The following is a 20,409-nucleotide window of genomic DNA, read 5'->3' as shown; positions in this document are numbered from 1 at the left end:
GGAGGGACAATGGCATGGTCCGGAAGGAAATGAGACCCGATCCGAGGGGTGCCCCATCTAGAGAGTTAACTCTGAGAGGTGGCACGACCGGACTGAGTGGGATGGATAGTTTCTGGACCAAGCCATCGTCTAAAAAATTTCCTGCTGCCCCGGAATCCACTAGGGCTGGGGTAGAAAAAGAGACATTGTTAAAACTCAACAGTACCGGGAGGCAGACTTGTTTCTGGGTAACGTTGAGAAAGACAGACATTCTCACCTGGCTTTTGGAGACAGAACGCCGGGGACCGGCTGGGCATGAGTCAATTCGGTGACCCGGGGTGCCACAGTATAGGCAGAGGCTCTGTGTCAACCGTCTAGCTCGTTCTGCCTGGGTTAGTGGAGCGCGACCAAGTTGCATGGGTTCGGATTTGGAAGAGCACTCGGGAGAAACGAGTTTAGGCGAGTTGAGACCCGTAGCAGGCTCTTGGACGACAGAGGGGCTCCGACAAGCACGGTCGCGAAGCAGGTTATCCACTGTGATGGAGAGCTGAATATAGTTCTCCAGCGACAGCGATTCTCCTCGACATGCCAATTCCATTTGGAGCTGGTCATTCAAACCCAGGCGGTATACAGTCAACAAAGCGGGGTTGCTCCACCCGCTACCCGCGGCAAGGGTGCGGAAATCAAGTGTGTAGGCAGCGGCTGTGCGTGACGCCTGTTTCAAAAACACGAGGCGGCTGCCTACATCCCTACCAGCTGCCGGGTGATTAAAAACCACGGCAATCTGGTAACAAAACTGATCATATGACGTCAAAAGGGGGGCTCTCGGCAGTCCACAATGCAGTGGCCCATTGCCGTGCCTTACCCGAGAGCAGTGAGATTAAAAAATGTACTCTCTCACTGTCAGTGCTTAAAAGGGGGTGATACGTCATATAAACAGTACATTGCATTAAAAAACCCTGACAAGCTTCCGACGAACCGTCAAACCGCTCGGGGGGTTGAAAGCTCGCGGCGCTGGGAAATGCGGTGGGAACATCAACGGGTACAGGGACAGACACAGGTGGAACAGGTTGAAACTGATCGGAAATGGTACGTACCGTTTGCAGTATTTCCTGTATTTGCTGTCCCTGAGCCGTGAGCGCTTGGTCGTGTTTCCCAACCGTAGATCCTTGGGCAGAAAGCGCCGTGCAAATCCGCTCTAGCGAGCTGCGGAGATCCTCAATGGATTCCATTGTGACTGTCTTCTGTAAGGTTGGTTATTCTGTAACACGCACAAGAAGAGACAGTCACAAGGTATAGTCAAACTGCGTTTATTGCAGGCAAAGCAAAAGTACAAATAGGGCAAATCCAGAAGAGAGTGGTCGAGGGGAGCGTAAGGTCGAAGCCGGGGAATCAGGATATGGCAACGGGGCAAAACTACAAAAGAGTGGTCGAGGAAAGCGTAAGGTCGAAGCCGGGGAAGTCAGAATAGCAGTACGGGTAAACAAGTGAGTTGAATAGACAGGGGAGCTAGGGGAACACTAGAGCTGGCAAAGCGAAGGGGTAAACTAAACAATAAACAACAAGAGTGAAACTAAAGGGTTGTGATATATATAGGGGAGAAAACGAGCGGTGCAGGTGAAACGAATAACCAGGTGATTGGGACGAGTACAGGTGAAACTAATACTCTGGTGACTGGGAGCGTGCATGAGAGCCAGAGGGGGGTGATTGGGAGTGAGCGTGTGAGCTCGGGGAGCGAGCCTGTGAGCTCGATGAAGCGGGGAGAACTAGAGGAGCGGGGTTCGTTACAGTAGAGCTAAAAATAATATTTCAGCAATAATAATAATAATAATATATATAATTTCTGGCAAAAAAAAAAAAAAAAGATGCACAACAGAGCTTTACAGTATTAATGACAACATTAAATTAAAACAATCTGATTACCTGAGGCAAAAGGTTGCCATAGCTGAATCACAACATGCTGATATTCAGTACACTTGCTTTTGCTTACATATAAGAATATTAATAATATATGCATTTAATATTATATTATTGTTATTATGAGTATTACTGCGACTACTTTGAATATTACACTTTTATACAGTAGTAATATTTTTCTGTCATAATATCTTCAATTTCACGCATCAGGTTGACTAGAGCTCTTATTTTGAAAGACCTTTGAAGTTCTTCCTGTTTGTGAAGTGTTCCTTATATCAACCCGTGACCCGTGACTAGCGAGCTGAAATCTCCGAGCTGCAATGGTGAAAAAGGTAATTTTAATTCTCATCCATTTATATTTATACCACTAAACACTGCTCTGCGGCTCTGCAGATGGATACTATTGGACACACTGCATGAAAATCAAGCATTAGTAATGTGTGTTGCATTTGTGTGCGCGCCTGCTTGTGTGTGCATGAAGGAGATGACAGAGCAGGATGGAGCCTCTAATTCTGTATATTATTTCATAAAATGACATCCTTCTGCTGTTTAATGATCACACTAGGCCATATTAAAACTTTGTTATTTTTTTTTCCAAATGGTCTTTGATTTCATCTCAAAATTCTCACCTTACATTACATTTTGCTAATGGCAGCATACTTTAATATGGTACCAAAATTAACAACAAGATCATATCGTACCATTTAAATTTTGTTGGTATCGTTAGTACCGGTATACCGTACCACCCTACTGCATATAAATGATTTATAATCAGGGTTGGGAAGGATACGTTTGAAATGTATTCCACTACAGATTACAGAATACATGCTGTAAAATGTCATTTGTAATGTATTCCGTTAGATTACTTAAGGTCAGTAACGTATTCTAAATTCTTTGGATTACTTCTTCAGCACTGGTAGATTTTTCACTTGTTTTTAAAACTCTGACAGTACCTTAAGACAAAATACACATGTTAAAAATACATTATCTGAAAAACCTAAATATCTTATACAGTGTTGTTTCTAAAACAAGATGTACTGATCTTGTTTTAATGATTTTTTTTTTTATTTTTACAGGAAAACAATGAAATATTTATTATCAAGAATATGATTTTTGCCCTAATATCAAAGGTCTTACTAGAAAAAAAAGAAATCATTATCCAACGTGAATTTTCTTGATGAAAAATATGATCGTGCCTGACAACATGTGCATGTAAAATGGCAAGAATGATCATTTTAGCTTAGCGTAATGCTGACAATGTACACAAGGTTTATTTCTATTTCTTCTGCTCCAAACTTACTCCAAACTTGCTTAACTGTCTCCTCATATGAATGTAACACATCATAAGTGTTTCACAGCAGTTCAAATCCACTTTGGATCGCGTCATTTATATGTAGAAAGGTCTTTTAACTGTAAGGACTAACTATTCAATGAAACAAATGACAATAAAATGCAAAGTAATCTCTTCAGTAATAAAATATAACTGTATTCTAATTACCAATGATTTAAATTGTAACTGTAGTGGAATACAGTTACTTATATTTTTTATTTGAAATACATAATCCCGTTACATGTATTCCGTTACTCTCCAACCCTGTTTATAATGCATTAGTCATTATTAGTCATTAACGAACCCCTTTATAAACCCTTTACAAAGGGAAACTTAATGTAAAGTCTTACTATTAAAATGAATTTTTTATTAATTGTTTTACATTTACTATATAAATATAAATATATATAAATATATATATATATATATATATATATATATATATATATATATATATATATATATATATATATATATATATATATATATTTATCTCAGTTAGACAGAAAGCATTGGAAAATTTGGAGACACAGAGAGTTTTTTCATGCGCAATAAGCATGAAAAAAGCATGAAAAACAGTGCTGCAAGATGCAGATTGATTATGATCTCATCACCAGTACTATACATTTATTACAATGATTAAATTCAATTAATTTGTACTGTACTGTTACCTACCAAATGGAATATAATGTCATTACAATCACAGCTAAAATTTAGCTTTGAGATAAGCAAAGATATATTTACATAATATATCTTATAACAAGATATAAATAAGCTAATTTTAGCCCCCTAAAAGGAACTTGGCTGGTCAGCAAAGCCATCAGATGCTGTATACATATATATAACATTACTCTGACATATAAATATGTATATTCTTTCTTTCAAACTTTATTACCCTCCTTTTTCCAGCTTTTGGCAGCTCAACAGGCTGCAACTGGAGCCCCTGTAAGTTTCAAATGACTTTAACATCTTTTCACAGGATGCACTTTTTTGAATAAAAGTTTAACATGTGATCAGTCCTTACTTAATATGTCTTTAATTCACTGTAGGTTCAACCCGTCCGTGGCTTCATCTAACATGAGATTCTCCAGCCTGCAGGCAGAGAAAGTATTGAAGTTGTAAGTTTGTGTCCACTATTTGAACATGAAACATTAACTTACACGAAACGTGGAACTATTGTTACGTGAAATCAGAGAGTCCATTGATGCCCTCTTTTCTCTGAAATCATAATAATTTTTAATAATTATATTTTTTCCCTCTGTTCTCCAGCTGTATCCCCTTGGCTTGCCCAAGCTGTCCCGGCTGCCCCTGCTGCTCCTGCTACCTCTGCTGCCCGGTACAGTCTGTTGGTCTAAATTTGTAATGACATGTTACAGTACATATATAATATAAGGCTATGTTTAAGTAATTGTAATGTTTCAGGCTCCTGTTCTAAAGGACGATGATGATGAACAAGAAGACTAAATCAGGGTGGTTGGGGTTGCCATAATGTTAAATTAATATTATTCACAGTATTGGACTAGTTCTTACTGCCATAGCCATCATAATATTGTCATAATGCAGTTCTTGTGATTCAACATTATATGCTGTATGAATGAGAAAATGAGGAAAAAAACAGGCCAATCTGGTTGCTTAGGAGACCTGGCTGGAGTCACTCAGCACTTCCTGGGATTCGAACTGGCGAACTAGTGAAATCCAGGGGTGGTAGCCAGGTGGTAGTTACCATCGAGCTTCCCAGGCCACTGTCTGAAAGATTATTGATTAAATGAAACATCATCCCATAAAGCTATCATCGGAGCCTGTCCAGATAGCTTCATATTGATTTTTTAAAACAACTTTCATATTCAAACAATCTTACTTCCAATTTTTTAAAGTACAGAGTCTATATTTTGTATCTCATGGAGCTGCAAAACACAGGTTACTGATTTCAGCAGTTTCCTCAGCTGTCATCATTATAATAATACCTGTCAGACAAATTATGTCTGACTACAGGTAATTTTCTCAATAACCATCCTTCTCCATCTGTGAGATCATGATAAAGTCTAGCCTGAGAGTGATTGGCTAACTGTTAATCCTGAGACCAAATAAAAGCATGTACTTACTCTTAAACCAATCCAACTCATGACCCAGAGCTACTGACTCTACCTGCATTCAAGGTAAGCAAGGCATTTTCGTGAACTGTGAGTTCAAAATGGTTCTGTTTCTTAGGTTATTGTTCAGAAATAGCACAGTAAGGAACTATAGGAAATAATTTATACTCCATCTGTTTTGTCAGTCTAAGCTCACATCCTTGTTCGTGAAAGATTTGTGATTCCATAATCATGTGGACGTCAATTCTGTGTCTTCTTCTGGCTGGTGCAGTATCTGCAGCACCAGTAAGTGCACACTTTTTACTTAAAGGAATAGTTCACCCTAAAATTATTTCCAAACCGTATTGACTTCCTTATATGGAATACACAAGGTAATGTATTATTTGTATTTTTTATTTATATGAATTTCACAGCCTGTCTTCTCAATACAATGCCAGTGGACAGTGCCTCACTTTAAATCTTTAAGGAATGTTCCAGGTTCAATACAAGTTGAGCACAAACGACAGCATTTGTGGCATAATGTTGATTACCATAAAAATGTATTTTGACTCATCCCTCCTTTTCATAAAAAAAAGAAGAAAATATCGAGGTTACAGTGAGGCACTTACAATGGAAATGAATGGGCCACAATAAAAGGGAATGTGGCCAATTTTTGGAGGGTTTAAAAGCAGAAATGTTAATTTTATAAAAGCACTTACATTGAATCTTCTGTTAAAATATTATTATTTGAGTATTATTTGAGCTGTAAAGTTTAAATCGTCATTTGTACAGTCAATTTGGGTTTTAGGGATTGTTGACATTATACATCGTCATGGCAACGCAGTTGTAAAATTGTCAATACCTTTACACAGAAAGGTTAGTAAGTGATTTTATCACACTAAAATATTTTTTCTATTATCTTTTATGTATTTTTTTTTTGTTGTAGTAATCAGCATTATGCCACAAATGCTGTCGATTGAGCTCAACTTGTATTGAACCTGGAATATATCCCAAAAGTATCATAAATGTAGTCCATGCAACTCGTGCATCATATTCAAGTCTTCTGAAGACATACGATTCATTTTATTGAGATACAAACAAAAACGAATGCAATTTTTCAATAAAAATGTTAACTCCATTGCATGTTGATGAGAACGTCACTGTGAATGAGCTTCTCTCATGCACTCATAAGACTGCTACAGACCTCAAGATTTTTTCAAGACATACATTTCAAGTTGTTTCTCGCCAAATTGCATGCCTTGGAAGACTTGGAATATAATGCAGAAATCCAATGGACTACTTTTAAGATATATTTAAGAAGACTTTTAAGACATTTGGGACTGTATAAGCTTTAAAGTGAGGCACTATGCACCGCCATTGTGTTGAAAAGAAAAACCAAACAAAATATTAATGATCTCCTTTTGTGTTACACGTAAGAAAGTAAGTCAAACAGGTTTTGAACAGCATGAGGGTGAGTAAATTATGACAAAATTGTCACTTTTTGAGTAAACAATTCCTTTAACATCACACCCTTGAGTATAAATGTCAATTTTAAATTCAGGCTCGTTTTATGTGTCTGTATTGCTCAGATGCTGAAACTGATCTTTTTGTGTTTGTTTATTGACATTTCTCTCCAGCTTTCTACGTTTCTCAATTATCTCCCTCATTTTGGTGTCCCAGGGCAGGTGGGGCCAACCACACACACAACACTCTAATCAATTCTACAGTATATCCCAAAACTGCATACCATTCCACGGATTCTCTTGCTTTAACCATAATCAACACACTGCGCCCAATTGCATGCTGGAAATAGCTCTGTAATTTTACACTCTATGATGACATGCTACTTTGTGATACATGTTTATATGATAAACTGTGTAGGTTTAACTGACTATTAACTCAAATAGAAAATCCTGAGGTTGCTACAGAATAAGGACTGAGCTTAGTAATTATAACTAAACATGTTCTTTTTGAGGCTTCATGTAAAAATACTTATAACTCTTTTCATGTGACTCAAAGGGGACTAATGGTGTCTACCCTGGCATGCCAGCTCAGCCACATCCTGGTCTGAATGCTCCAATCAGCATGGAAATCGTATGAGCTATTTTTGCTATTTTTTAAATAGAATGTTTAATAGAATCATTTACTGTCTTATTAAGGTTTGGTGTACTAAAAAGCCAGTTCAGATGTTATTTTTTTGTCAAAAAGATTTTCCCTCAGAGATTTCCAAATAACCCAGCAGGTGGACCGTCTGGCACACCAGTGAGTCAGTTTTGCAATGCACAAATCTTCCATTACACATTTTAGGTGCCTTCATTACTTTATTGATAGATGCATTTAACCAATATGTAACACAAGTTTGGATACCAAAAGACCTAGTACATGATCATAACCATTAACATTGTGGCTTGACTATAGTATCTCTCTCTGTTTTCAGACATTCCCTACCCAAGCTTTCATCAAGTACTCTCTTCCAAAAGCCCCGGGCCAAAAAAGTGTGGAAATTGTGAGTGAATAGAGAGGCACATTTTAAGAAAGAGGTTTAAGCGCATGCTGTTTGAAATCAATTAATCCAGCATCGCTTTGGTGTTTGCTTTTTAAATAAGCTCTGCTAATGCTTCATTAAAAATTATTACAGAGAAAGTGCAATTCAATAAATGGTGGTTTTGTTTATCTTTGTCCTCATTTCAGTTTTACCCCTATGACTTCTCTCAGCACCAGGTAATGATTATTTTCTTGTCCCATAAGTAGCTGATTTTTACAGATCTTGCTTTATTCTGGGAGTACAAATTTTCACTTTAAAGGAATAGTTAAGTTACAGTCCAAATCACTCTTTTTTTCCATACATTGAAAGTAAATGGTGACAACCTTTTCTGTGAACAACAAGGTTTCTTTTCAAATTTCAGTGTGTTCTTTACACAAATGTATGGCTTCAGAAGACTTGTACTATAGTGCATGCATCACTTTTATATTACTTTTATGGTGCTTTTTTGTCTGATTTTGTCCCTGTCCACTGTCATTGTATGGAAAAAAGTAGCTCAGACATTCTGCTAATCGACTCCTTTTGTGTTTCACGGAAGAATGAAAGTATTTTGGGTTTGTAACAACATGAGGGTGAGTAATTAATAAACTTTTTTGTGAACTATCCCTTTAATTTCAGGACCTTCCAAATGTTCCTCAGTTCCCTCAATTTCCCAATGTAAGTTCTTGCATTTGAAATAAAATTTTAATTAAAAAAACATATTGATTGAGATAAAACATTTTAATATTCTATATATCCAAATGTATAGATCTTCCCCTTTGAGTATATACCACAGACAGCTCCTCAACAGCCACCCATGGTGAGATAATTACGCTTTATAAACTTACCTCTCTGGTTTCATATTTACTCAATAACTTCATCATGGTAATTGGCTTGACTATAATGGCACTTTGGGTAATTTGGGGAAAACATTGATCTTTTATTACATTTTTACATGTACAGATGACCCCCTACCAGGATGCTCCTCCACAACCCCATGATACACAGCAGCAAACCCAGCAGGAGCAGCAGACCCAGACAGGACAGGTGTGAATATCTGTGTGTCTTTAAAGATTTTAATGCATGTATCTTTTTCATGCATAAGCGTGAGAAGCTAAAAACCCCAATAGGGGCTGGCTGCAGACTACGGGGCGAGTGGAGCTCCATTCAAAAGCGGAAATACGTCACCTCCACTGCGCCGGAGCGCATATATACGTCACCTCTACTGCGGCCTTATACTGTCTATGACTGTGACCGAGCATATATATATATATATATATATATATATATATATATATATATATATATATATATTTATTTAACCGAACGCATATATACGTGACCTCACCTAATCTTCACACACAATATCAAAGCAGTATACTAAACTTTTACGAAGTGGAGGTGACGTATTTCCTGTTTGAGAGTGGAGCTCCAATCGCCCACAGTCTGCAGCCAGACCCTTCTCAAAAACCCTACCCTACAGTAAAGCTCTGATCTGACAACATAATTACTCCTCTAGAGCTGTATTTTGCCAGGATGTTATTAACCAAAATAAGAACCACTGAATCTCGTTTGTCAGCACATGTTTTTCAGAAACAGCATATTCTGTACATGCATGTTCAAGCCAAATCTATGCCCTTGAATCCCACTGACGAAATAGCTTGAATTCATGAACAATCCTTGTCCTCCTTCAGGTGTCTCAGGCCCAGCAGCCATGAAGACTGGTGAGATATGGCTGGTGTCTCAATTTTATTCATTCATTTTAATTTTGAACACCAAGAAAAGTGTTTTAATGATGTTTCAACATCACTTAACAGCACTTATTTATTCTTGTTTAATATATGATTTATTTTGCCCACAGGAACATCTTGAAACTCAGAGGGGGAAAAAACATCAACACACAAGATGGAGCTGATTTAGCCAATGCTAATTAGAATTAGTACATATTTTTGCTGGATAAATTATTTAAAATAAGCTCATTTTTCAACATGAAATATTTGAAAAGAAATTAAAATTGTTATATGATTGCAAGGTACAGATTACAATATGCTGTTTTGATCATATCCTGATATGTGAGAAACAAAACTCAATATCAAAGCTAATTTTTTCATGTGGGCCTAGTGTAAGTTGTGTTTCGGTTATGAAGTTGATTAAACAACAAATGACAAATTTATGCTTCTCTTCCGACTTCTTTGTAGTAGTTGTTTCGAAATTACAGTTGACTAAAACTTCCAAACTTTTGATAGATGACCATATAATAATTTTGTATAATAAAAATAAATGAAAAGGAAAAAATACTGCAAATTGCATCGCGAAATGTTTAAAAAGCGGTAGCAAATTCAGTCATTTTGGGCCGCAAAAATCAGGAAAAAATTATTTAATAGTCCCTTACACTTATAAAAGAAACTACAGCATACAAATATTGAAGTACATTAATTTCAACATATAAAATGCACCATCACATATAATGACTGAATAAATACAACAGATTTATAACAGGATTATACAGTAACCAACATGATCACAAGGGAAGTCAGTATGTTGCTTCCGAATGTTCCAGTACCCTGGCATTGGCCCCATCATATTGATTTACTGACAAGCACCATCTCTCATCAGACAGTTTTGCATTGGGTCAACTTTTTACTTTCTCCTGTTGTGTGACTGGAAGCACATTACATCAGTGGCGTGGGAGACCCGGGTTCTCATCCTACATTGAAACAAAGAAGTATTTGCGTTTGCACAAGAAGTGACGACCATAATTGAGAAGTTCTATTTTCCCTCTAAGTATACATTTTTACTCCACTAACATTTATGTTTAGGGTTTGGGGATAGAGTAAACAAAAGCTTGTATTACATCCTTTACAGCTAAAAAAAACTTTCTTTACAAATCACTTTTGGTTCCCCTTTGTGGCAATTTTATCAGGAAACTGTAGCTCACATTTGCCCTTACATTCAAAAACACTTCGAGCTTCAGCCATTGGGGGCAGTCAAGTCAAGTAAGTTTTATTTGTATAGTGCTTTTCACAAAACACATCGTTTCAAAGCAGCTTTACCGTAAATCATGCATTTATTAATAAATTTGAATTTAAGTAGGCATAGACTGACTTTAGCTCAATAAAAGTCAACCTACTGCTTCCAAATTCACTGTGAGATGGAACAATGGAAAATACAGAGAATGATTAGTTTACTTAAAAGATTCATTCAAAACATTGATTCGTTTAAGCACCATTAGTTTAAAACTGGAGTGTGAAGGTAGAGCAGAGAGCAAACTGAGTTGAGCTTGGCTTCTTTAAGAATTCGTTTTGCTAGCAGAGAAGAAAGCTATACAAACTAACAAGGTCATTTTTGTCTGAAACGTAAATTATGCATTATTTCTCTGTTTTAAACTATAACCAAAGCAATTTCACACAATATCATGCTTTGTTATGTCCAGTTCGAACCTCCATGCTGTAAAAAGTCACACAGCTCAACAAGATAGAATCATTAATCTTTATTTCATGCTCACCTTTAAGAAAGCTTGATTATGTATAAACCTCAATTGAGAGAATCATTTAATTAATGGTGATAAAATGAAAATGCAGATTTTGCACTTTCATGCAGATACTGTATGTGGACAAGCCAATATGGATTGTAAAGGCCTTGATTTTTGCTCTGAAATATGCTGCCACATTGGGTGTCAACACTTAATGAGATTTTATGACTGATAAAAAAATATGGAGAAAGTTTGGCCTTACCACCATTTTTATTGTGGCCAACCCAAAAGTAATTTCCTGGCTACACCCTTGATGCTTCATTGGCTGCAGTTTCCCAGTGAAATGTCCAGTCGGGGGCGCCAAAAGAGAATGAAATGGTGTCATAATCAGACAAGGTTTTTTAAAGGTGAATATTATACTTACAACTTTAACCTTAACCTAAACAACTCTTCTGGCAGTGTGTGAGTAAAAGTGTCTATAAAGTCATAATCAGCTGTTGTAGTCGTGATTTCTGTGAAAGTGAATAAAATACACAATTGTTGTAATGCTTTTAATGTTAATTTCACCACAAAACTGCAGCAAAACATAGAGCACAGCATGTAAAAGTCAGTTTGCAAGCATGTTGTTATAGTAGCGTTCATTCTGTGAGACTAGGTTGTATGAATTAATAACAGGTTAATGATACAAAACTAGTGTAGAAGCCAATTTTGTAAAATCATATATTAGTTAACAATAAACAATAGGTTTTTGAGAAACCGGAATAAGAAAGCCATAAATTCTCAGGAAACATGTTTAGTCTGCAGAAGAATGGCTGAGGGGAAGCCAGAGTGTGTATCCTCTCTTGTCTCTGTTGAAATCTATAAACCATTTATCTTCACATTCTTAGATGGAAGACTGACTACACATAATGACTGAAGCATTAGGAATATCAGTCCTTGTTAGGCTTCAAACAACAGAGTGGTGAAGAAACGCAGACAATAACAACATATAGAAGCTGTCGTGTTGCCACAATAATAAGGAGCCAAAAGCATTTACAATGTCTATCTCAGGATAAATCAGATTTGAGCTTTGCCATTATTGTGAAGATCTATTTAATTAGATTGATCAATTTGGTAGGTGCCTACAGGCTATACTATGACATGAAATGGGACCTTGGAAATACTTTTAAGTCAGAAATATCCAAACAATTTCATCAAATAGACACCACAGACTGACATCCTCCTGTCTGGAGGGTCGGGTAGACATCATCTTTTACCCTCTCTCTTTTTGAAAAATTGTGCAACATGCAGAATTTCACAGTGTATAATTACACAGTGTATAAATACATAATGGGTCATTAACATTGTAATTCCATCCCTGTTATAAGAATAAGGATATTTTAAAGAAAGAAAGAAAAAAAAAGAAAAGATTTTGGTATTTGCTGACATGTGATTGGTTTGTTTCAGGAGCTGCTAAGTATATATTAGACCTATGCTCAGTAGCTATGCATTCCACTTTAAAATCCAAGAAGTTGTCCATGAGATTTCTAAGAGAGGTAAGGTCTTTCTAGCTTACATTACCTGTTGTTCAAAGTATTAATGAATGCATACTGCATAAGCAATTCTGAGTGTTGTACACTAGTCTGATGAGCATTTAATATCAAAAAGAATTTTAATATGCTTATTTTTCTCTGTGTCAGAGGAACATAATGAAAGCTTTTGCGTTCCTGATGTGTTTGCTGGGCTCCTCACTAGCTGCCCCTGTAAGAAGTTCTCTTTTCTACACCTCAGTTTAAGTTGGCATAATATAGTCTTCTTGAGAAGACGTCTTAATAATTTCAAAACACATTTCTGACAGTTTCTTCTTTCTTTGCTTGTTTCAGGCCCCTGACAGTGGCAGCAATGAGGTAAGACTCCTGTGCATGTTTAGAGTAGACATTAATGTATGGCCTAATATATTGTGTCATGCATATTGTGCTTGCCGTCCTGCAGGAGGGAATAATTAGTCATGCTAACACAGCGTTGCAGTTGATGGAACTCTACAGAATGGTAGGACAGCTGCGGCAACAGGTCAGAGATTTCAAAATGGCTAGAGAGATAAATATAAACCCATATACAGTATGTAGTATTTTATAAAATTCTCTTAATATGGCCAAATGCATTTGCAGGGTTTTGGTGCTGTTGCATCTCCAGCTCAACAGCCTGTATGTTAAACACTTATTCATTACACATCAACTAAAAACATAGTGTGAATAACAAATAGAACAAATTAGCTTTTTTCTATTTCTAACAGGCAGCACCAGCAGCTCCAGCAGCTCCTGTTGATGTAAGCTCACTCGCGTTCTATCATATTACTAATCATATAACTTTGTTGCTTTTTAAGAATTGTTTTGCTGGATTAATGAAAATATATCTTTTTTTTTTACAGACCCAACCTCAAGTTTCACCTCAAGAAACAGAGCAGGTTAGCAACATGCTTTCAATAAAAAATCTTTCTAAGAATCAAAGTAACATAGGTTTATCGGGCAAAAAACACTTTACACGCATGAACCCCATGATGAATAGAAAGTCATGTATTGTTATCTGGTTTTGTTTGTTGAAAAATAGCCAGTGGCCATTGTAAACAAAGGAACAGTGATTAGCTTTTAGCTTAGCTTTGCTATCTCTTAGCCTAAACAAAAAACTAATAATAAAAGGTGCCCTCTGGCTCTTTATATATTTAAAATGATGTACACTGAGATGAATGAAGACTAGTAATATCTGTCAGAAAAAGATGTTTTAAACATACAGTACAGATGGTCCTGGGTGCACATTCATGAGCATCATACCAGTTGACTATTACTTGTTTATCTCAATTATCCACTGTAAATGGTTACTGTTACTCATGGAATAAATTAATCATAGCTCACTGCTGCAAATATCAAATTTTTTACATTGGTAACTGATAACTAATGCTGACTATTCACCGCTAGGTGGCAGGGACTTAAACAAATTTTACTAAGTGCACATTTAAAGGTAAAGTGTGCAAACTCTGACACCAAACGAAATTGCTAAATTAATGGCTGAATGCGAAATGGCATTCCATACTACTCTTACTACATTTGCCACATAATCAGCCAATTACTGTTTTTAAACAGGTTGCCCAAACATTGTTCGGTCAAAAAGATAGTCCCTCCCCAAACTCACTCTGTTGTTTTAGCCAATGTTGCTATGTTGGGCTGGTTGTGATGCTCTAACAGATAAAGCTATAAAGTCACAGTATTACACTTTTTATAAAAAATTTACCTTCTAATAGCTAACTTATGGTTGTCTCTGAATATAATTGAAATTCAAATTAGAATTTGACTGAAAGTTCTTTGCCCTTTACTTTTCTGTTAAGAATGGAATTAGTATTGATCCAAACAAGAACATTTCTTTCAGGGTTTGTTTTTCAACCCTGCTCTATTTGCACCTAGAAGAGATGGGTCAGACGAGGAAGGAGCAGTAAGCTATTTCATTTTATTAGAACTGTCTGATCAAACATTTTCAAACTCCAATACTGTCTCATTTCCTTGCTCCATTACATTTCTCTTTTCTATCCAAGCCTCAGTTCCGTGGGTTTTACCCTCCCTACGGCTATCAGCCTGCTCAGCCAGCTGCTCCGTTGAACTCAGATGAGGCAGAAGGGGCAGAGGAGGCAGAGGCAGCAAAGGGGGCGGAGGGCATAGAGGGGGTGGAGGCTGGGGCTCAAGCTGGGCCTGAGCCTACTGGAGGAGCTCCAGCTATAGATGCTGGTGTTGCAAATGAAATCTCGCCTGTTGATATTGCTGTGGATGTTCCCGCCGTGGACGTTGCTGCTGCTGTTGACCTTGTTCCTGACGTCATTGCTGCAACTGCTGCTGTTGATCCAGCCCTCATCCCCCAGGGACCTTCAGTTGCTGTGGAAATCGACACCACTATGGTGGGGCCTGAGGTTACCACTGGTGCAGAACAGGTGTTGGAAGCTGAAGCCCCTGGTGCTGGTTTGTCCGTGTAGTAAGTGAGATGATCACAAGCCCTGCCCTCATTATCCTGACCTATAAGTCACATTGCTGACATTGACACTACACCTCTATGGTCTGAAAATTTTAGCACAGGGACTGGATTAGACTGAGGGGCTGTCTAAATGGCTTGCTGAAACAAAATTAGGCACATTGCTGTTGTGTTGTGTGTGAAAATGTTTCTTGACTGATTATGTTTACTAATGACCTTATTGTAAGAATTGAGGCAACACTGCTGTGACCATTATCACATGTTTTATGTTCTCTCTCTGTGCTGTTTTATTCACTCTCTGTCTTGAAATAAAATGGTCTTTGGTGTAACTGCAATAAATGCCTCTTTAATTGACTATTATTTGTAACTCTTTGGAAAACTAAATAAAATGTGGAAAAAACTAAAATATTTTTTGTTGTGAGGATTATTCTGATTTCAAAACTTTTCATAAAATATATTTTACTGAAATAAAAATTTTTTCCATGTCTGATGAAAACAAGGTTTAAGCGTGAAATTAAAAACTTCACACACAGGACTTCTGGTGTAAATATGCTGTGCACGTTTGGCTGCCACTTCACATCTGAGCTGTTTGTTTGTCTTTTGTTTAGTTCCGTCTCATTGTTGTAGTTGTTTAATAAATGTATATTTCTTTGAAAATGGACATTATTGGATTAAAATGTTGAATCATGGTTTCCTTTTGGTGTGCGGGCTGCTTCACTACACCAGCTTGTTGTGGTGTCTCGCCTGGCCTACCTGATTCCACCGCCCTGTCTGCCGGGTGGTGTGATTGCTGTGGAAGGTGTGGCTACATTCTCTGATGGAAGGGTTTCGTGCCTTGGTGCCTGTCGTGTGTGTTCCTGTAAAGCAGTTCAATGGAAAGGAGGAGGCGAGAACCTGATTGACAATATAAATAATAGTTTAATTAAGAAATAAATGAAAAACACACAAATATAAACACACAGAGCAGCTGCCTGTAATTCTCTCTCTCGGACCTTCGTCACCGGCCGCCTTTATCCCTCATGCGCCCCAATCAGGCTGACTGGGGACCGGGCGTGCGTTGTTTCAACCCGGCCCTGCCCTCCTCCGCCTTTCGCCCGTCTGCCGGTGGGTCATCCCCGCCCTGCTTGAGCTGGGAGGAGGCAGGAGGGTAAAAACAAATACAAAACAAAATAGGCGAGGGATAAAGGCCAACACGGAGCGACAGAGAGAGAGAGAGAGAGAGCGAGAGAGAGAGAGAGAGGAGAGAGAGGGGAAAAAAACCCTCACTCACCGGTTCTCTGATGCACCGTCACGTGGTTCCCAATCACACCTCCACAAACATAAACACACAGTGCAACTGCCTGTAATTCTCTCTCTCTCTCGAACCATTGTCACCGGCCGCCTTTATCCCTCGCGCGCCCCATCAGGCTGATAGTCCTATAGTTTGCTGACTGGGGACCAGGGGTGTGTTGTTCCAGCACGGCCCCACCCTCCTCGTCTCTACAGTTCCCTTTCGGCATTTGTGTCCTATAGTTTGTGTTTGTTTCATCTCTGTGGTATGGGAGATGCGCTGTGTAGACACGGGTTGCTTGGTACCCCCACTCAACAAGGGACTACTATGGTCATGTAATCTTTTACCCAATGGCTCGTTTTGGTTGTACTATTTGTCAGACATGTGCAAATCCACATTTTCACTCCAAACTATATGTTTGAATCATGGTTGCGTTGTTTTATTTTGATGGATTTATGTTTGTTGTTGCTTGTAAAGCACTTTGATCTTTGGAAAAGCACTGTATAAATGAAATGTATTATTAATATTAATAATATTACATAAATTGTACATTTGTACTCAATTAAAAATTGTAACTAGTAAAAAATAATTGCTCTAGCTTAGAAGTAAAAATTATTTATGATTGTTATTATTTTTACAATGTGGCATCATTTATCAATCCTTATGTAAAAAACCTCGACATATTTTTTGCTAATTAGAGTACATTTCACAGGTAAATAAATTAAGGCAGAGGCTATTTGCACTAAGTGAAAATTGTGTTAAATGCTATTTTCTCACTGGTTCAAAATAGTGGCAGATACTATTTGCACTTCTAATTGAATAGCACGGTTTTTATTGTTTATTAGATTCCCACAGACACCCTAGACCAACCCCTACCCCTCCCCTAAACTTAAACTTATCTTACAAAAATTGTTTGCACTTTATTTCACAGCTTGTGTACACTCAGAATACTAACAGTGTACTTACCCAATAAAGTACTGAGCAATATTAGGTAGCAACATGTACTTAATATGGGCTATAGTTAGGGTTGGGGTTAGGTTAAGGGTTAGGGTTAGGGTTAGTACATAGAAATTACTGTAGTTTTTGTAATGATATAGTACGTAAATGTAGAACAGTACTGCAAAATAAAGTAGTACCCAAAAAATATTCATGATGTTACTACATAGTATCACTATGGGACTTTGTAGTAAAATCATAGTAAGTTCAAAATTTAACATTGTTACTATAAACACCATATTACTGTAGTAACATCATTGTTAATTGTATTAAAAATGTATGTATTTCCAAGAGGCCATTTGATTGCAAATAGCCGCACTGTGTGGCAGATGCTATTTACACCTTGTGCTGATAGTCACTCCGATAAAATAAGTACATTTTGCATGACTTTTCAAAGCTGGTGTTCCAAGCATGTAGTGGGATGGAATAATAATGGAGCTTGCATGGTTTCACTGTTTAAAAGTTGATTTAGACTGGTTTTATTGTAAATTTTGTTGTTACATTTGGTAACTTCTTGTAAAGTCTGAAGTTAATTTACTACTCAAAATGATCTGTTGATTGTTACCGCCATCATGTAATATGCATCAAGTGTTCAGGTCTACATGCAAAGCTCTGGATCTTGCTTCTTTTGCCAATATGTGAAAGTTGATGACGTTTGATAGACTACATTTTATGAATTCATTTTCCATGTGGAAGGCTTCTGCTTTATGTGGTACATGGCTAAGGACATAAAGAAAATTGAAACGATCGTAAACTTTTAAAAAGCATTGTTAAAAACAATGAGTGAGTAAAATTTACTTGAAATATAATATTGCAAAGAGTACTTTACTTGCCAAGTACCACCCATAATTGTGTGTAGCCTTTTCTTGAAAATATGGTTTGTTAAATTTACTAGCAATACCTTTTTTTTAAGTAACACCCCTGCACCCACTTTTTTCCAGTGCTAAAAACATATTGCAAACCTGGGATTTCTTTCATATACAGTAAATCTGGAATGAATAGAAAGTTATAGGATTTTACATCTATTTCTCTTCTATGCTTTTAATAAAGCTTTGGGTGGCTGTGAAATGTAAATAAGGCTGTTAGGTTTGTTTTACTAGGATAAAGGGTTATCTATGGGTGAGTGCTGACTGGGCAGATATGTTGATACACAGGGTCAATCGCTCTTACTCCAGCTCACACTCCAGCAAGAACAATTACAAATGGCAGCAGTATAATGTGTAGACATTTTGTAAAGCTACAAAGTATTTACAGTTAATTAAATAAACATCACAACAAATGTAGTCTATCAGATGTACCTTTTACACAAGGAACTCTGTCAATAGTTAAACCATTCAAGCATGAGCATCAAATCAGTTTTAAATGTAGAGAGTGAAAGGACAGCAAATTCCAAAATTCTCCTTTTTACTGTAATTGTATAAATGGCAAGCCTCATCCACAGACATCCAACTTTTGTTGGAGAGAGTATAAATTATGTGCTATTCAAGAAAGCAGGGAGGAGACTGTTATTGTCACTCCAGTCTCTCATTAATCTCCAAATTCTTCTCAGGGTCATAGGAGACTGGGACATCATTACAGAGCACAAACAGAACAAATAAACCACCAACATACTCCTCCTTTTGAAATCACTAGCTTTAATTTGACTCTGTAATTCTATGGGGCCTAGAGATTCCTAGAGAAAGGAGCAACAAAATGAGAAAGAAAAAGAGAAAGATAAGGAAAAATAGAAAGTAAAGGAAAAAGAAAAAGAGGGGTTAGTATGCATTTTTTCAGTAATTTTTCATTTGTGATTTTCAAGTTCAAAGTAATCACTATTGATAATTCCTAATTTAACTTCATTTTTCTAAGGCCTAAGGAGGTATTTGTGATTAACCCAGCGGGACATTTGAACTATCAATGTCTGCTCAGAATTACCATTCCTGTCATCATTGCAAGGTAAGAATTAGCATTTCAGGTTTTAATAAGACAAGATTACAATGGACAAGCAAGAAGAATAAAAATTAAGTCACTGTATTATTTTATGCTCATATATTTACCCACCATTGTGGGTAATATTGCCACCATGATCTCGAACATGAACGTAGCCCTGGTTCAGTTCCAGGCAAGGATTGACAACATTAAACAATACATGCATGCGTGTCATGTCAGCAAGTAACTAGAGAACCATGTCATCAAGTGGTTTGACTACCTGTGGACTAACAAAATAGCTCAAGATGAAAGAGAGGTGCTGAGGTACCTGTCAGACAAGTTGCGCTCGGACATAGCCATGAACATCAACTTAGATACGCTCAAGAAGGTGCAGATCTTTGCAGACTGTGAAGTTGGGCTGCTAATAGAGTTGCTGCTGAAGCTTTGTCCTCAAGTCTTCAGCCCGGGTGACTACATCTGTCGCAAAAGTAACATTGGACGGGAGATGTACATTATAAAATAAGGCAAACTTGCTGTGGTAGCCGATGATGGTGTCACTCAATTTGTCATCCTTGGTGATGGGAGCTACTTTGGTGAGGGCAGCAAGCCTGGGAATCAGAGAACCGCCAATATTCATAGCATAGGCTGCTCAAACCTCTTCTGCCTGTCCAAAGATGATCTAATGGAGGCTCTGACAGAATATCCTAATGCGAATACTATGCTGGAGTATATAAAGGGAGACAGATTCTGCTGAAGGATGGTCTGCTGGAGCTAGATCCTTTAAAACTGAAGCCAGATGAGCAGGATTTAGAGGGCCGTGTAAATCAAATTTACAACACGCTGCAGATCATGCAGACCAAGGTGACCAAGGTGCTGGCAGAACATCATTTGGATTGAGTGCTTTGCTGGAGAGGAGGTGAACGATGAAGATGAAGAGGAAAAGATGGAGAAAGAAGA

General features: G+C 37.5%; 2 protein-coding genes across 2 annotated transcripts; both read left to right on the top strand.

Annotated features, from left to right (window-relative positions):
- The first annotated feature begins 5,355 nt into the window (after window positions 1–5,355).
- Window positions 5,356–9,908, top strand: LOC127651844 (uncharacterized). The gene is made up of 12 exons (XM_052137877.1): window positions 5,356–5,382; window positions 5,502–5,601; window positions 6,933–6,980; window positions 7,315–7,389; window positions 7,504–7,557; window positions 7,733–7,801; window positions 7,987–8,016; window positions 8,456–8,494; window positions 8,586–8,636; window positions 8,780–8,863; window positions 9,511–9,540; window positions 9,678–9,908. The coding sequence occupies exons 2-11, from the start codon at window positions 5,548–5,550 to the stop codon at window positions 9,532–9,534; spliced, it is 528 nt and encodes a 175-aa protein (XP_051993837.1). The 5' UTR covers window positions 5,356–5,382; window positions 5,502–5,547; the 3' UTR covers window positions 9,535–9,540; window positions 9,678–9,908.
- A 2,884-nt stretch (window positions 9,909–12,792) lies between these two features.
- Window positions 12,793–15,669, top strand: LOC127651839 (uncharacterized). Its single transcript, XM_052137873.1, has 9 exons — window positions 12,793–12,823; window positions 12,968–13,030; window positions 13,151–13,174; window positions 13,260–13,337; window positions 13,436–13,471; window positions 13,561–13,593; window positions 13,696–13,731; window positions 14,688–14,750; window positions 14,851–15,669. The coding sequence occupies exons 1-9, from the start codon at window positions 12,806–12,808 to the stop codon at window positions 15,280–15,282; spliced, it is 783 nt and encodes a 260-aa protein (XP_051993833.1). The 5' UTR covers window positions 12,793–12,805; the 3' UTR covers window positions 15,283–15,669.
- The last annotated feature ends 4,740 nt before the right edge of the window (window positions 15,670–20,409 follow it).

This window comes from Xyrauchen texanus, chromosome 11 (assembly GCF_025860055.1).
Source record: "Xyrauchen texanus isolate HMW12.3.18 chromosome 11, RBS_HiC_50CHRs, whole genome shotgun sequence".
Lineage (NCBI taxonomy): Eukaryota > Metazoa > Chordata > Actinopteri > Cypriniformes > Catostomidae > Xyrauchen > Xyrauchen texanus.
This window is presented reverse-complemented; position numbering and strand designations above follow the sequence as displayed.

Bases quoted from the DNA above. Each gene is read 5' to 3' on its own strand.
- LOC127651839 (XM_052137873.1), top strand. The intron at 13,594-13,695 runs GTAAGCTCACTC...TTTTTTTTACAG, and splicing joins CTCCAGCAGCTCCTGTTGAT to ACCCAACCTCAAGTTTCACC. The intron at 14,751-14,850 runs GTAAGCTATTTC...TTTCTATCCAAG, and splicing joins GGTCAGACGAGGAAGGAGCA to CCTCAGTTCCGTGGGTTTTA.
- LOC127651844 (XM_052137877.1), top strand. From the start codon at position 5,548: ATGTGGACGTCAATTCTGTGTCTTCTTCTGGCTGGTGCAGTATCTGCA. The intron at 5,602-6,932 runs GTAAGTGCACAC...ATTTCTCTCCAG, and splicing joins GTGCAGTATCTGCAGCACCA to CTTTCTACGTTTCTCAATTA. The intron at 6,981-7,314 runs GTGGGGCCAACC...TGTGACTCAAAG, and splicing joins ATTTTGGTGTCCCAGGGCAG to GGGACTAATGGTGTCTACCC.